At 45.9% G+C, this 18,351-nt stretch overlaps 1 protein-coding gene across 5 annotated transcripts in view; it reads right to left on the bottom strand.

The window, feature by feature from the left end:
* GPATCH8 (G-patch domain containing 8) overlaps nt 1-18,351 on the bottom strand; it is a 53,656-nt gene that overhangs the window by 30,341 nt on the left and 4,964 nt on the right. For 2 of the 5 annotated variants that reach the window (XM_039384036.1, XM_027734049.2), the window contains exons 1-2: nt 2,265-6,147; nt 158-230 (exon numbers count right to left, since the gene is read on the bottom strand). Coding sequence is in view for 1 of the 5 variants with exons in the window: in XM_027734047.2 (XP_027589848.2) it covers nt 158-230; nt 8,117-8,191 (148 nt within the window). In the remaining 4 variants the exon portion in view is untranslated. Of the gene's footprint in view, nt 1-157; nt 231-2,264; nt 6,148-7,054; nt 7,090-8,116; nt 8,198-18,351 lie in introns of those variants that run through there. The other 3 variants (XM_039384035.1, XM_039384034.1, XM_027734047.2) reach the window with 3 other exon arrangements.

Here is an 18,351-nt window from a genome sequence, read left to right as displayed (position 1 = left end):
AGCTTCCACTTCCACACTGCTAAATGGGAAACTCAACAGTGCAACTGTTTGGATATATTAACAATGGAAAGACAATCTAATTTAGGAACAAAAAGCAGAGATCATTTCGTTAAAGACCAAGGTGTGGAAGGTTTCAGACACAGGAGACTGGACTTACCCTGCAGTGACTTTCCCAATCCCTGGCCCAGCTTCCACCCATGTTTCTGGAGTAAGCGGTGTCCAATATTATCCTGACAGACAGAACAGAGAAAACAAACCAAAAATATTCCAATAATATATTCTTCGCTTCCCGCTGACATTTAAACATGTGATGAGCAAGAGATCTTTCTACATATATATGCATGCAAAAAAAATGCTACTGAAAAGGCAATAGATGCCCAATAAAAGGGAAAGACAAATGTCAAAAATTGCTGGCTAGAATTTTTCCAGGGGGATGGGTATCAGGGACGGTCACTTTCTGATGGTGTGCTGGGCAACTTCTGTGCATCACGTTTAAAATAAATAAAAAATAATAGTAATAATAAAAAAAAAAAAGCAATGTGGGAGAAAATAAAGTGTACCAATAAAAATTGACAGTAAAAAGCATAAAATCAAGCTATTTATACAATCATATCCATCACCTAGACAGCACCACTTAAGATTTTTTTGGTAAAGAAAATCTACAATGTGTTTAGTCATTTTGTTTGTGTGTCAGGCTTTTATAATACTGAGTAAGTTGTAAGTGCAAGACTGCCCCACCACTAGAAACCAAAACACAATCAGAGCAAAATCCAGGCTAGACTTGATTGGGTTTTTTTTATATATGTGTATATATATATATAAACTAGCATGCAGCCAATATTAAACTGAAAAAACAGTGAGGTTAGTAAAACAAAAAAATAAAATCAATTAAATAAAATGAGCTCAAGCACAGACTGGGTGATGCATTTCACATGTAAACTAACAAAAATACTAAGATGTTAGAATGAAACAGGCCTAGCAATAAGTTAACAGCAAGGAACCATTAGTGCATGTAAGGGAAACAATAAGCATAATGTCTCATCTTCCTAAACAAAAAAGCTATTTTGGAATAAGTGGAAAAGTACTGACGCAGCAATTAAGTGTCAGCTTTTGGAAATCGGGCTGAGCAAGGCTCAGGGTGGAAATGGTTGTGTTTTTCTGCAAGGTTTGTGCCCCCAGACAAAGACCAGAGCACTCAGGGCACCCTCCAACCATCTGAGCTGACAGCTCTGCCCTTGGTGACCAGTTTACCCAGTTAGAAGCAGTGACCAACTGCCAACTCAGCAAAGGAGGACTCTGGGCTGGGACCACGTTCACCTCCTAATCATCAAAAATAAAAATAAAAATAAAATAGGCACTTGGTGGTTATTAATTCTCATAAGGCAAACAACTTGAGATACACAGAAATATCCTGAATTATAACAGGATCCATAACACTGAGGGTACATGGAACCTTAAAAAAGAATTATATATATATATATATGTATGCTGAAGGTTTCTTTAATTAAATAACCAAGTCATCAACAGAAACCAGAGTACCAGTGGTTTTGTCACTCCACAGGGTTTGTAGAACTTTGGTGAATCAGCTTGAAAGGCACAACCTTTCTAAAGATACTGGCTGCATGGATATATTTTTCCTCAAAAAGATGTTATCAAGCACAAATTTTGGAATTTTTCCTGATATGCCAGTAAAGCACTGTCTGTCTGTATTTCTCAAGGAACAAGTGCATGTCTTTCCCATAGTACTGGCTCTCCCCCAGGACATAATTAGGGCCCCGTGGGGAAAAAAAAATTTGAACCAGGAAAAGTAAAGGAATGACTTGGGATAAAAGCAATAAACCAAGATGGATCCCCACCACAAACACCACGGAGAGGACTGGGACTGTCTGTCTGTTGGGAAGAGGAGGAAAACTTACCTGCAGGCACACCTGCCCTGAGCACAGAGTGCCCAGGCCTGGAGCTCCAGGGGCTGGGATAAGGCACTAATTGTCCCACCCTGACAAAGGATCTTTGAATCCCTCTGTGCTGACAAAAATGGCTGCGTTTCCCAAAAAAAAAAAACAAAAAAACCAAACCAACAAAAAACCAAAACAAAGAAAAAAATAAATAAATCCAAAGGACAAGGAGTACTTTGCATCTTGGCCAAGTGGAGATGAGACATTGTGCTGACTGTGTGTGTTATGAATGCACTAAAATAAAGACAGATGAAGCAGAACGCTATTCCAAAAGCAGTGCAAGTGGAGTGAAAGCATTTCCATACGAACCTGGCTTTAAAAACTGGGCTGTCAAAAGAACAGTTAAATGTAACACAAAGTAAGAAACTGTCCAATCACTAATGGTAGTTTTTTTTTTTTTCTTTTGCTTTGTTTTCAATTCACTGCTTGCAAGTAATGTATTTATTAAAGAAGAGTGAAAGCATAAAATAAATTCAACAAGTCAAGACCAGCTGGGAGATTCAAGAGCGGTGTGTTGTGACTGACACAGTGAAGGGGGAAACAAATGTTAAAGGGAAAAAGAAAAATTTAGAAGGGTTATACACATTAGCACCACTTTTACAGAACCACTCAAGAGGATGGTCGCGAGTTGCTTGACATAAATTGGAATTATGCCTGAGCATCGTCCTGTCTCAGTTCCCAGGAAGGGGGTGGTTTTCCCAGCCCAATTTTTTCCATTTGTTTGTTTACACAGTGGAGCTAATTTTAAATCCTGCTGAATTGAAATGGAGCATCTTCTGTTTCACTGAACAGGGAGGAGAACTCCAGTAATTTAATATTAATCTTTGAGCTGGGACCTGGTCATTAGTCTGCTCGTTTCCAGCCACGTTCAGTCTCCTCCCTCCTTTTCCAGTGGCTCTGCCGGCCCTCTGACAGAGGCAGACTGACAGAACTGCTCTTCAGTGCAAATGCTGCTCTAAAAATGAAATGACTGAAGGCCAGGCTTGCTGGGCTCCCATGTGGGGCCAGTCTGCAGAGCCTGGGGAGTAGCCAGGGGTACTGGGACCAAAATTTGATATGGAGCAGCGAATGCTGCAACAGCCAGCAGCTTTTTTCATTTAAATTGCATTTTTAAGTGACAGTTCTGTAAAAGTACAGCCTCTTTCACATAGAAAAGATGGTTTTTTTCACAGAAAACTTCCTGTCCGTGTCAAAGGCTGTCATTCCTTTTGAACAGACTATCCTCAGCTGCAGCAGTTTTCCTCCAGAAGAGCTGCACTGATGCACAGAAATGCCACAGCCGAGGAGGGCTGGCACGAGTCTCCTCACTTTCTTCCTCTGCCATCCTGGAGCTCCCTGTGTTACAGCCACAATAAAATTTACTGAGGCAGCCAAAACAGGTGTCCCAATAGGTGTTTGAGTGAGCAAGGGGGCTCTCCTGTACCACCCAAGGGGGTGGGCACCCAGCCGTGGGGGCTGTGGGTGCTCCATGCAGGGAGAGCAGCTCTGGGTGGAACAACTCACACCCCCCAGCATCATCTCACCCCTCTGGAGCTGATCACCAGTGATCATTTCTATTTACAGAAGGAGAACTTGGCATTAATGACAGAGCTTAACTTTTCCAAAGGGTATAGGAAATGCAAGGTCTTGACTGCACGAAACCCTCGTGGAGCTGAGGAAAAACCTCATCCCAAGTGAGAGGCTCCACCAGCTCCAAACTGGGCTCCTCAATTCCCCATCCTGTGCCCTCACAAGATGCCCTTGGTTGCTTTCCACAGGGATCAGTGATTCCTAAATGGGATATCCCCAGCAGAAATTTCTGACAAAGGTTCTGGCCAACAGGAAAAGAAATTGCTTCAAATTCAAACATCTGGAGGAGAACACAAAGGTTTTGGTGATGCCTGTGGGGTGGTGCTGCGTTATGGATAAACCACAGCACTCGTTTTGCCTGACAGGTTTTCCATGAGATCCCCAGGGATTGTATCCCCACTGCCCATCCTGGCACGGGCAGGAACCATTCGTCTCTTGAGTGGATTGTAAGCTGTGCTCACTGTGTATGGAGGAATCTATAAGCAAGGATCGGATGCTACTGGGTGAACCCATGCAAACAAGAGGTTGAAAAGATTCCCAAAACAAAACCTAGAGCTCACTACAGATGACACAATGAAGACCAGAGAGAAAAGCCAAATAGTAATGCTACACCATTCAGCTTCCAGAAGCACATTATTTATAGCGCTGTCCACATATGGCTGCTGCTAAATGTCAAATCAGCAGCCTCATCAAATGACACTTTGGAACTAGTGGAGTCCACAGATCCGTACAGATTTCCAGTGCGACACAGCCCGGCCCCGGCTCGGCCAGGCTCCAGCAGCCCATGGTGTCAGACACCACCGACTGCAGCCTGGGACGTGGGGAGCTCAGGGACCTCCTCTGTGCCCCAGCAGCATTAGAGAGAGGGGAAAGGACATTTGTTAGTCAGGACAAGGACAAACTAACAAGCTCCAGGGTGAGTGGGGGGTTCCCAGTGTGGCCTCCAACCTGCAGCGGTGCCGGCGTGGGTGGAGCCCTGACACTGCCTGCACGGGGCCGGGGCTGCTCCGGGGGGCTCTAGGGGGGTCTAGTGCTGCCTCCTACTCCATCTGCACTGCTGGGACGAGGCAAACCAGGAATTCACAGCCAAGAGATTCGATAAACAAGCAGAGATAAGGAATTAACGTGAAGAAAATCTGGATTCTGTTCAAGCTGCAATACTTTGTGACTTCCCGTTCGGGTACCTGAACTCAGTGCACTCAAAATACTTCAGAACAAACACATGCAGCTTCTGGGATCTAAAAAAAGGGTGAAGTGCTCTGATTTTTCAAGGACATCAGACAGCAGTGGTTGCACTGACGTGAACAGCCAGTGTAAGTGCAGCATCTTTCAAACCACAACAAGAAAAAAACGTTACTTGTGGGGGGGAAAAAAAATTATCAGTATTTGCAGCTCTGAAGAGTCCATTGATATGAAATATTTTCTTCAATTTAGTAATGGAAAATAGCTGGCACTCGTTCAGGTCCATCCCTAGCTCCTGGCAGCTCTGTTTTCCATAAATGTACTCTGGTCAGAGTCGCATGTTTCAGTCCAGACATCTTTGGCCTAAACTCGCTGTACGCGACAGGATTTCCACAGGAACAAAAACACCAGCAGGCTAATTGAGGACACGTTTCAACATTGTAATGATCTGTAGACTCCCAAAACCTATTTTTCCAGCCACCTTTGAGTTGCATGCTGTAGCAGTACAGTCAGCACCTCTCAACAGATAATGCTGCAGAGATGGATCTCACGTCAGCTGGGAATGTCGCTCGGACACGGCGCGGGAAACCCTCCACCCCAGGATCTCCAAGCACAGCTGCCCGTGGGCTTTGGAGCATTTCCACGTCACTAACATGTGGGAAGCTGCATTTAAGAGAATATATTTAATCCACCCTTCAGTCTGTAGAATAACCTTAACCTTCTAACTGGGGAGTGCTTTGATCTGCCCTGGCTATAAACACAGGACGGTTCACCATCCAAACTGTGTCCACACTGTGAAGCAGAGGCTCACTCATGACTCTGAGCAGATTCCTTGGAAAAGGCCAGTTGGATTGCTAACAGAGAACTGGTAAACGATTATAAACCAATTTGTTAATATTGAAATATTATTGAAATAATATTTAATTGTGTGGTAGTTTCAAAATACAGACTCGCCCTTACTCCTTCTCTCTTGATTTCAGCTCTGGGTGAGCAAACAGCTTAAAATACAAGGAGGAAAAAAAATTATAAAAAAGCAGAATGAACATCCCTTTCCTGGTGAAAAATCTTGCAGAAGTGCCCCACTGAACCCTGTCAAGAAAACTGTTCCTTCTGTTAATGTGTGTAATCTGCCAATTCAAAAAGCACATTGGTCATTAATAGTGTGGAAGGAAAAATCACCTCCACAGGTGCCAGGAAACTTGGACATTCCCCAGATGGAGTTTCTTTTAAGAACCAACAATGTATTCTGCAAAGACCACGTGAGGATGAGCTCCAAAAGTGACCAGGTTGTTCCTGACACTGGGCTTGTCCATGAGGCCAAAAAAACACCCCATGCAGCAACCACAGCTTTGAAATCCTGGGACAAGGACACTGGCACAGCTGCCCAGGGCAGGGGGGAGTCACCATCCCTGGAAGTGTTCAAAAAACGCCTGGATGTGGCATTTGGGGACATGGGTTGGTGGTGGCCTTGGCAGTGCCGGGGGAATGGTTGGACCCAATGATCTTAGAGGGCTTTTCCAATCTTAATGACTCTGTGATTCTCTTATTACAGACAAAAGAAGAGTGAAACAAACTGTATTTTGAAGAAAAATTTGAGGTTTTAACTCCTCCTCCTCCCAAAACAAGACGTTCTCTTGTGCCCTTTATCCAACTGTTTTCAAATATAACCATTAGGCTGAACTGTACCTACCAAAAAGTTGTAAAGATTAACAATGTCCTGACATTTGGATGGTGAGAGAGATATATATGAATAAAATATTACAGCCATAATTTAATTTAATTTTGCTGCTGCAGTTCAACATTAATCAAACTGCACAAAGCATTACTCCTACAGATGATGTGAAGTGCACTGTGAGCCCACATGCCCTCACTGCTGGGCTCAGGGTACCTGCTCGTGGTTTAGGCATCATTCCCTTTGGAACACCAGAGATGTGATCTGTGACCCCTTCTATTCCTCTCTTTGGGAAAACACTTTTGGAAATCAGGTAACCAGTCTAGTCTGCAAGCAGCATTTGAATATTTTGAAATTCTAGTTTCCGACGTGGCCCAGAGTAGGCTACCAGCAAGTACTTCCCATTACATTTACATCAGGAATCCAGCTTGGCATTTTAATTAAAATCACCAGGTAAGATTGAAGCATTCAGGAGAGCTTTGGGTAGGAATTCCCATCTCTGCAGCATTATCTCATGCGTCATCAATTACTGCCATGCCTAAATCTAGCATCATGCCAGCACATTAAGACAGTAGGTACTATATGCAGTGTTCACTGGACCAGAAGAACAGAAATAAGAAGGGGGAAAGGAAACCCTAGAGAAGAAATTAAAAAAGGCAGACCGTGCAATACAAACCAGATCATGGCTGCTTAGCTAATATGGGCCAACTGCTGCGGAAGAAAAACGTCGAACACCCCAAGTTGGGTAAATTTTTTTGGTAAACATCTAAACACGCACACAAACACACACAACACCAACCTACACACCAACGAGAAAGGGAGACTGAGCTTCTGCTAACACTTAGTGCCTCCTGAGCGCTGACTACGGGGGAGAAACTTTCCTAATGTATCGGGGGAAAGAAACACTTGACAAGTTAATTTCTTAACAAAACTCTGGGCTTAATCAGAACGCCACTAAGTGTCCCTGGATTAGTCACTACAAGTTTTCTTGTTTCTGCAAGAAACTGAAACTGAAACTCAGTGTGCCAAACTTGGGTCCATTTTAGGCTGAATGAGCTCAGTTTAGGCTGAACAAGCTACTGTGCCTAAAACCAGCAGAAGGGGCTTTGCAAAGAGCAAAAGAGTCAAAAAGCTCCTTTTTTTTTCAGCTCCAAAAAGCTTAAAAAGGTAAAATAAATAAAACTTAATTCGTCCCCATCTTATGGGGGAAAATATATTCCACACCTAATTAAAGGTAAAGCAACTTTACAGAAAGGCCCAGGGCAGTTTCAGCTCTGTGGGGAAGGACTGCTGGACTAACACTGATCCCTCTCTCCACACTCCAGGTGTCGTTCTAACACTTTTACACACCAGTAGTTTTCCAAAAATATAAACTAAAAAGGAGCAAAATACATTTAACTACACTATCCCATCAGGTTTGCATATGAATTAAACTGATTCTTCAAAGAAAAGTATAAAAACTTAAAATAAATACCTATGAATGAATGCATTATTTTAATTAAGTCCTGAAATATCACGTCGAGCTCAAATTTAAACTCACCTATGGTTTTAGAAAACTACTTCAAGATTAAATCCCAGGCCCACTTAAGCTCAGCATGCAATTTACCACCAAAAATTAACCCTGACTGCCACCAAGGTGCCCACTCCTCTGAGATTTGACTGCATTCACATCAAGTACCATCCGATCACGGCCCAATTCCGGGTGGGATGGGGGTGCTGATAAGTGGGGGGGTCTTACCGATTCGATAGGCTTGTCTAGAGATGCCTGTTCTATCTCCAGGTGCCCCTCTTCATACTGATCAAAGTGATTGCCCTGCAAGAGAAAACAAGGGTCAGCTCCCACAGCACAGCACACACTGCCAACACTTTCGTTTTGGGAGTCAGGTTTGGCTACAGTGACATATTTTATATAATTCTGCTAAAAAATAAACTTGTTAAACCCGAGCTCAACTCAGTGTATCAGCTATAAGGGCAAAAAAAAAAAAACCCTAAAAAATAAGTCAACTTGATGATAATCATAAATTGTATAAGTTGGGAAAACATTTACACTGACAATACTTCTGAGGTTTTTTTTTTCTTAAGAAGGTCTGTGAAAACACTGAGCACAAGCAGCAGTGCCAGCCTGGAAACCACACCAGACAAGAAGCAGCAGGAATTGACCCTCCCACCACTACAAAGGGCTTTTGCAAGGCTTTCCTGGCAGCAGGAAATCCAAACTGCTCCAGGGATACATGTGATTTCACACACCTTAAATCAACTAAAGCTCACAGTGGTACCAAAGGAAGCCTGTCCCTGTGCCCACAGTGCTTGTCCATGGTTTGGAACAGCCCTTCCCACAAATTTAGGTGGCTGCACAGTGATCTGGCAGTGATCTGTCCATGGGAGTGATCCCCCAACACAGTCTTAGTTTTGACCTCAAACAACCTCCTCCCCCACCAGCTGACTACCAACCCCAAATGGCAAAATTGGATCTTCCCACTTTTTTGGCTGGATAATGAGCATACAGGATTCCTGAGCTGGGAAGACAACAGCAGCCCTGTCCTCCAGGATGACTGATGGTGCTGGAACACACCAGGGAAGGGCCATTTCAGGAAAAACAAACATCTCCACTGCAGCTCTGCCATAGCTTTCGAGGTTTCTGAAGCCTCAAATTCCTGAGATTGCAAACATGGTGAACCATTTTTGGCTGTTCAACAGGTCCATGATGTAACAAATCCACATGAGCACAGACCTGGAAAGGGAAAACTCGGACTTCCTAGCTATAAACCCAGAAGGAAAGAGGAGAGATTCCTGCAGCTGGCATGAGCCCAAAAGCCACTGAAGGGGGTTGTTTCAGCAGGCTCGCCTACATTCCCAGGCTCTGCTCAGCATCACAGGAACCCCAGGAGGTGCCAATCCTTGGCTGTCACCCTCCACTCCTCCCCCAGGCCCCCCAGTGCCACTGGAGCCTCCAGCTGCTCTGTGCACTCCAAAACCCTGGCAGGTTTTATTTGCTCCCAGCTCCACAATCACTTGGAGGAGGAACACACACACCACTGCCAAGAGAAACATGTTGTCACCCTCCTCCTTTCTACCAGCACTAACTTTTCCTTCTGCAGGAATTTTAATGGAAGCCGGCACGTCAAAGAGCAAACTGCCGTTAACAGACCGACGGCTGGAATATCACGAGCCTCCCAAAATCCTCTGGAAGGAGCGTTTGCATCCAGCAATGCAAATCTGCAAGAGACCATCCTGACTGAAACCTGGTGCCAAGAGAACATGCTTTGATGCTGGTGCCCCAACTTCCAGCCCATCCATCATCTGGAGTCCCCGGCGGTAATTCACCCCGGCCACGCTCTGCTCCCAGGCGGCATCTTTCCCACGGCCTCTCCAGAGCAAATTTGGGGCTTAATCTGCAGGCAGAAATCCACTCCCAGCTTGCCTTTTTTTTTTGTTCTGGACAGCCTTCAAGGAACAAGCTGAAGGCAAACTTACCATGCACGAGCAGTCGCTGGGCTGCTTTAAAAAGCCAAACCCCCCCGGGGTGTGGATGGACGGACTGTGCGTGGCAGTGCTGAGGAGTCTGGGAGCCCAGCACGGAGCAGACACCACAAAACCTGCCCCAACGGCCCAGGGACACGGCCCAGACTCCCAAAAAACAGCGCCCAAGAGAACAAGAGCAGCCAGGAGTGCACATGCTGCTTACACTGGCAACAACACATAGCTAAACTTCATGTATTTAAAAATTAAACCCATGTAACATTAATTAACACTTGAAACCCTCTCAGCACAAAGCAGACACCTCCTTTCACTCGCTGCCTGCAGGTAGCTCAGAACACGTCACTAAATTACCTGGAACAAGTGAAATATTCCTGCCCACTCCCTGGCTCCTGCAGAGCACTGCCTGCCAAAACACTGAGAGCTGTTTTCACCAAGGCAAGGGTCAACCCCAGTTCGAGAGCAGCAGGTCTGGCTGCTCTGAGCCTTCACTACTCGCTTTCTCAGTGCTTAAACCAACATCTCCTCCCAGAAACTGTGCAAAAGGCTGAGCACTCCCTGTGAGATGAGAGAGCAAATAAACCATTCTCCCCAAGCTCTGGGGATCCCACCACTACCCACTCCATATATTTTGGGGGTTATTTTAGATATTTATATTTTTGGGGAGTTTATTATCTACTTGTTCCTGGTAACAAGCAGGGATGGGTTGTTTGTTTTTACGAAGAGCAGCAACACTAACACCAGAATTTTCCATAGAGGCAGGTGCTGCCTGTCTCCTGGAATTCATGGGCACACAAATGCCAGCAAGCACAGGGGACAGGCCCCATGGGAATGCTGACAACCTGCTCCTGTGCCCGTTCCAGGCTTGGCAATTCCAGGCTTCAGGATAACAAAGTGTCCAAAATGAGCTGAAATCAATAGTCATCGCAGAGACTGCTCTTTATTTATCAGTACTTAAAATAAATTATAAAGGAATTTTTTCTTTCCACCATTAAGTGAGTCATCCTGGAAAAAGGCAAGTGGACAATCCAATGGTCACTGTGGGGTTGGATTTTTGGGGGTGGTGGTGCCCAGTGAGGGAGGAGTGAAAAAAGGGTTCTATGGCCACAACAAACAGCTCGTTAAGGCAACACTGCCACTGTGGGGATCCCAGGCCTTCTGGAGCTGGGACTTGGGGGGCTGGAGGCAGCACAGTCTGTCCCTTTGCCTCCTCATCCCTGGAGCTGGCTAAGGAACAAGTTGGGGGGAATTCCATCTGTTTTCCCTCTTTTGCAATCCTTCAGCCTGGCACATCAAATGGATCCATGTAACATTTCTGTTTTGCTGTACCTTTAGACAATGAATCAGAGGAAGACAAAATACTTTAACATTTAAATCTAACAATTAATTAAGCTCTAAACGCTGAATGTTGAGAATAAACTACATTTCTGGCAAACACGAACCACAAGCACAGATCACATTTCAGTATGATTTTGACCTGTGTCTTTTGCAGACTTGAGGGATGATTCCCTCTTCAGAGGAAACCTGTAGGTGAAAAGAAGGATTCAATCCCTACAATGCCCCTCCATTTTACAGCTGCCTGCATCAGGCTCTCTCACTTCTGCTTTGTGAAACAAGATGTGTTGCACTGTCCCCTTCTCACAGACACTCCCTCCATCCACCCCAAAATACCAGAGCAAATTCAATGAGAGGCTTCCACTCCAGCAGCATTTATTGCTCTCACTTTGTGCTACCTCTGCTGGTGCTTCACTACAACCACACTGAAATTCAATATATTTCACTACTTCATGAGGAACAAGGACGAGCCTCCAACATCTAAACACTCCTCACACACCACTTGGCTCCTTGTTGCACTTGTCTCCAGGAGCCAACATGTTTGTGCCCTGTGATTTTTTGTGTAATATCATCTGAACTCTGGCTCACTACCCACTCTGGTTACTCAGTCACATGTTCTCTGCTCTCTCCCCCACTTTCCCATTGTTTGATCCTTGCCTGAAGCTCTTGGCCAAACCTTAAGTCCTGGAGCCCTCACACGCTGAACCATTGAGTTATGAACATGGCATTTGAAAAATCAACCAACCAAAGCTGCCTCCATGCAGGGTTTCAGACCCCCATCCTCCCTTATTCGGACTGGAAATACTTCAGAGCCCTGGCCCAATAAATGTAATTTTGTCCCAGATTAAACCCAGTGGAGTCACTGCATTTCCTGGGACAATTCATAGCTCAAATCCAAAGCTGCTGCTTTCCTGCTCACAAGATCCCAAATGTTTTAACAGTGAGACCCAGTTGGTACCATTAAAAAAAAGAATTTAGGACCTTAATTACACTTTCATCCCAAAATCATTAGTGGCAAGAATTGCTGCCAATAAATGATTCAGTGAAAGTGAAATGAATTGTTGATTTAAGCCCATTTATCAAAGTTTAATATCACAGAATTCACTCCCTCCCCAACACAAGGCACCTTTCCAGGAAGGTGGGCAAAGACAAAGCACATAAGGACACACAGAAATTACCAGGAGGGGAAACCCTTCCAAAGAATCTTCATGACAACAATGCAGAAGAAAAATCTGCTCCCTCTCACACCCCAAAGGGTGTATCCAAAACCAGAGCAACTCGTGGGCACTGCCTGCATTCCTAAGTCACCTAAAGCATCACCAACACAAAGGGCAAGGAATGATGAGTCACTTCAGCAGCTTCAAGGCCATCAGACCGCCCTGGACATTAATCACTGCACTGCTCCCTGTGATCTGGGCCATCACAGAGCACATGAAGATGCCAGCGAGCAGAACACATCCACACAGTGCTCATTCCTGACAGGAATTAGTGCTTTCCCTAATGAACAGCCCGAAGTTATGTGTGTATTATCCCAAAAGCCTCCAGCCCAGCAGCTGGGCCGGCGCTCAGCCGAGATGGGAACGGGCTCCAACAAAGGAGCAGGACAAAGGAGATGGGAGGGCAGGGTTTTCCTCTCAGGATGCTTCCCTTCAGCTGTCCTGCAGCTCCACCGGAGCTCAGCCACACCAGCCTGGTGGTTATTAACACCAAAGATGATGATGTGAGTTACAAAACCCAGCAAAGCCCAGCAGGAAGAGCCCAGAATGGGAAAACCTGTGGAAAGCACTGCCTGCTCCCCAAACCACAGCGCCTGCAATGGAGGGAAATAAGGAAAGGTTCTGGCATAAACCCCCGTGGCTCTGCCTGGGAGTGTTAAACCAGGGAGGGTTGGAGAGGGAACAGCCAGAACGCAGCTGCTGAGACGTCACAGCAGAAACAATCTATTTATGTCCCTGCTGGGTTTCAGGACGGGCTCAGGAAGGCACTCCAAGGCTGGTTCGCGTGACCAGGACAATAACAATCGAAATAAAGTAATTTTGCAGAAAAGCCTTGACTATACTCACTGGTATTATCCCTTAAATGCACTGGAAAAGAGCACAGCATGATCGTGATTGCTTAACTGCACTTGAAAAGAGCACAGCGTGCTTCCTTAGATATTCAAAAATTAGTTTTACGCTGGGAGAGTTATCAGAAGAAGACTTGAAAAAAATCACATTTATACTGCATTTACTCTAGAAAATGGAATTTTAAAACACAAAAACAAATCGGCACCACTTCTGCATATCCCATTTATCCATCATTTCAATCAATAAATCTTAAACTCTAAAAATATTAAGTCAAGCAATAAAATTTAGGGTTGTTAACCACAAGTCCCACTTGAAAACATTTAACCAAGCCCACTCCCCATTCCCAAAAGCCCTGCAGCCATTAGGCTGTGAACCAGCAGCTGAGACACCAAGAATATCCAAAAAAAGAAATGAGTACCCACAAAAAAGGCTGTTTTCTAGTGTGGATAAAGTCAGGGCAGACTGTGTGAGCTCCAGATCCCGCAGTATTTTCCTCCTGGAGCTGGGAAGCACAGCTGACATTTCCTGCAGCCCTCCCGGGATGGGTCAGCACAGATGCAAGGTCTGAGCTCAGGGAACCGAAGCAGCATCTGAGCACAAGTGAGCAAATGCCAAAATCCTCCCTCCCTGCACACACACGGCACCTTCCCGAGCAGGGGGGAAAGAAACTCGGGGATTCCAGAAGGAAATATCCTGTTAAACGTACAGTTTTCTTTTCTAAAGGAGAGGGAGCAGTTACAAGACCTTCAGAAGATAAGGTACCTTATCATCCTTTCCCTTTTCCCAAAGCTGGCTCCCAGCACTCCTGCCAACACTGCACAGCCAGGACAGCCGTGAGAACACTGCCTGTGCACCACCAGTGCCACGGCCCAGCCAGGCTCAGGAACTGCTCTGCTGGACCTGACTCCTGAGCAGGAATGTCAGCAAACCATCGACACTCGTCTCGTTTGGTACTTGGTCCTCTTTTTACAAACCTTTCTGGCTGGAGCAGCTGTTTCCAGACCCTCCGGTTTCACTTCCCCACACACTGCCCAAGGGTGAGAGAAACCAGCACCTGCAGCTGAGAGGGACACGTGGGACACACAGGAGAATAAAAACCCACTCCAGGCATGGATGAATTGAGAGAGGGAGGAGTGACAAGGTCTGCCAGTGCTCCTCTGATTTTGTTTGTGTGGGGCTCTACCCCTGCCATCACACCGACCTCAGCAGAGAATTTCAGCCAAGAGAGGGAGAGGGAGGGTGCTAAACCCAAACCCAGCTCACCACGACTGATTAAGTGTTTGTCACACACAGTCAAAATGTAACGGGTTTGTAACATCTCTGCAAGACCCACAGGGCCCTCCACACACTGACTCCAGATCACAGCAGTAATTCCTGCTGCCCCTTCCAGCTCGGCAGGACCTGATGACTCCATAGGATGGAGGAGCTCCAAAACATAATTGATGCAGACAACCGTGTTGATGTTTAGAAATCCATCCAGAGAATTCAAAAACAACTCCAGGAAAGCGTAGCTTAGATCAGTTCTTGAATATTCATCATATGCACCCAGGAGAAAATACATGTTCAAGACCAACATGCTCCTAGAAGGTAGATCCATCCAACCCTGGAAACTTTCTTGGATTGATTTTAAAGGCCACATGGGTTTTCAAAGCTATAAAAAGCAATACAAAAGCAATTTTGTACTGGCACCTGGAAAGCTTTTGTTAATGCTTCCCAGAACAAAACCATCCTTTTTCCTGTTGTTCCCTGCAGTGTCTGCAAAGACACACACAAAAAAATAATCAGTGATCCTTTCCAAACCACACAGAGGTGAAACATTCCCAAACAACACGTTCTCACTGTTAGAAATCTCTTTCCCAGTCCCTTCCCTGTATATAAGCAACACAAGAGGGAAGTACGGACACAGCACATCTGCACACCCCCCAAACAGCTGAATATTTACAGTCAACATCTTGTGAAAGCTGCAGCAAAACCTCATTTTCGGCAGACACACACATCAATTATTCTGAGAGTACTTAACAGGAAAATCCTCTCAAGTCAATACAACAAAAGCAATCACTTGAGACTCGGAGATGAATTTAAATTGGCACCGTTTGAAAGAAACACCTTGGAATTGCACGCTGAGAAGCTGATGGCACCTTTTGTTTACCAAACTAAAAATTAATTTTGATGGCAAAGCTCTACCTGTTAAGTCCAAAAACACTGAAAAACCACTCACCAGATCTGGTTTAAACCAGGAAAACGTGCCTATGAACACCCACTTAGAGCTGTCCAAATAAAAACACGTTCTACAGATAAACAGCTTGTACCACAAGGAGTGGGAGCCAGAGGCAGGTCCCTGCTTTGCATAATTTGGCACCAAACAAGAACAATTCCATGTCTTCCAGATTCCTTCTGCTGCACCAACAGCAGCTGGGGATCTGTTCCAGCACACAGGGATGCTCTGCAGTCCTTCACAGCTGCACCCAAGAGCATCAGCACTGGCCTCACCCAGTTTCCCTTTGCCATTTCTTAACACGCCTCGATGCAGAAGGTGCTGCAGCTTCCAGCACCCACATCTTCATGGCTAAGCAGGACTTCCAGACAATTACAGAGTCATGGAATGGGTTGGGAAGGACCTTAAAGACCACCTCATTCCACCCTCCTGCCATGGGCAGGGACACCTTCCACCAGCCCAGGTTGCTCCAAGCCCCGTCCAACCTGGCCTTGGACACTTCCAGGGATCCAGGAGCAGCCACAGTTTCTCTGGGCAACCTGTGCCAGGGCCTGCCCACCCTCACAGGGAGGAATTCCTTCCCAGTATCCCATCTAACCCTGCCCTCTGGCAGTGGGAAGCCATTCCCGCTTGTCCCCAGTCCCTCTCCAGCTCTCCTGGAGCCCCTTTAGGCCCTGGAAGGGGCTCTCAGGTCTCCCTGGAGCCTTCCCTTCTCCAGGGGAACCCCCCCAGCTCTCCCAGCCTGGCTCCAGAGCAGAGGGGGCTCCAGCCCTCAGAGCAACTCTGTGGCCTCCTCTGGACTCCCCTCATCAGTTCCATGTCCTTCCTCTGCTGGGAGGCAGCTGGGAGGCAGAGGGGCAGAATCCCCCCTCCCCTGCTGCCCACGCTGTGGGGTGAGCCCAGGACACGGGGGGTGTCTGGGATGCCAGAGCACATTGCTGGGGCACGTTGAGCTCATCAACCAACATCCCAAATCCTTCTCCTCAGGGCTGCTTTCAATCCATTCTCCCAGAGTGCCTGGATTGCCCTGACCAAGGTGCAAGACCTTGCACTTGGCCTTGTGGAACTTCGTGCTGTTCCCACAGAACCAACTCTCCAGCCTGTCCAGGTCCCTCTGGATGTCCCATCCCTTCCTTCCAGCATGTGACCCCACCAGACAGCACAAGGGAAAGAGAAAAAGCCCTGATGGGACAGGGTGCTAATCCTTTCATATTTAGGGTGTAACTTATTTACCACTACAAACTTCCACCTTCCTGCCTTTTTTTCTTTCTTAGTGTGGTGTCTGACTCGACGAAGGGTTGTTCCTAAACCAAAGCATCGCAGAAAATCTCACTCAGGAGCACGTTAACTGGATTCAAACCCCATTCAGTGCTTTTATCAATGACCAGAGGACACAGAGCCAGCTCAGTCTGCAGATCAGGAAGCCCAACAAAGGGTGAATGCACGATGTGTTTGCACAGAGCAACCTGACCCCGTGTAAAAGTCCCCAACACCAGGTCTGCTTTCCCAGAGCCCTGTACAAACACAGCCACAGCACAGGGCTGCACCCAGCAGGCAGCAGAAATCCCACTTAAAACCTCCTCATGCAACAGAAAGGATAAAAATACAGTCCAAGGGTGTGCAACAGAGGAATAAAGTAGTAAAAAAGATGTTTGTCTCTGGATGTTATACAGATAAGAGTCTACTCTAGACTCTTCTGTGTTAGTTTTACAGTCACAAGTGTGGACAATTTAAGATGCAGAAAGCTGTAACAACACAAAGGGGAAATGCCCTACTATAAGAGAATTCAGAGGTCAGGCTGTTAAGGTTCTCAGAAGAAGCTAAAACTGAGCAGAAATGCTATATATGCCCTCATACAAGAGGAGACAGCATAGTGATGTGTGCTTTGGCAAAGCAAAGAAGGACATAAAAAACAACAATGAAAAGCTGAATATAATAAAATGTACAAGAAGAATTAAGGAAAATGAACATTTCAGTGACTAAACGATCAGAACAATCTACCAAGGAAAATGTTCCCCATCACCAGTTGTCTTCAAGAGAGAGATACTGCAGCCAAACATCAACTCCTGGACTCAGAGCAGGATCAAACGATGGGAATTGAAGGCTAAGTGATAGCTGGATGTTTGAATGGCATCCTGATATCAACTTCTGGCTTTAAAACTGTGAATGGCCAGAGTCTCAAATTAATTGCCCATAGAGCTGCTTGAAGGGGGAAGGTGCCAAGAATCACCACAGATTTTAAACTGTGTGGTAGGAGAAAAGCCTCAGCCGAGGAAGAGCTGCCCAAGAACTGCAGTGGTGCTTTTTATTTGATGAACTCCTGAAGCTCTACATCCCCAGACAGTGGGTGGCTGGAACCTGGTTAGCAGGGTGGGTTTTGTTTTGCAGGGGGTGACTCAGAAGCAGCTGAGGTAGCTCAGACATCGTTTGTGGGGCTGTAGAAGAAAGTGTTTCCTTTCCCATTCACTCAGCCTTGGCACTGGAGAACAGACAACACAGAGGGGGGAGAGGCACAACCAAGACAGGAAAGAAGGTCTAAATAAAATTAACTCACCACCTGAATCCCAGAAATGCAACTGAAGTTCAGACCCTCCCGTGATGTTCTAAAACTGGAACCAATACTTCTTGATCTACTTTATAACACTTTCCCCCAGTCTTCTCCTCCCTTCCTCACTCACACAGGGAGGTAAAAAAAACAGTCACAGTTCTGCTGTTCCAGCTTTGCTCAGCTGAGAGGTCAGAGCGTCCTGCCAAGGAGGTAAGAGCCATATTCCTCCTGTGCTGGGCCCACACCAGAAATATAATCCCAATCTAATGAAAAATGAGCATCTCCAAACAGTATGAACAGATTTTTAAAAATCTCCGATTAATTCTTCAATT

This window comes from Pipra filicauda, unplaced genomic scaffold (genome assembly GCF_003945595.2).
Source record: "Pipra filicauda isolate LSUMZ 115617 unplaced genomic scaffold, ASM394559v2 scaffold336_size1087642_pilon, whole genome shotgun sequence".
NCBI classification, from domain to species: Eukaryota; Metazoa; Chordata; class Aves; order Passeriformes; family Pipridae; genus Pipra; species Pipra filicauda.
The sequence above is the reverse complement of the archived record's forward strand: the minus strand, read 5'-3'. Positions and strand labels throughout refer to the sequence as shown.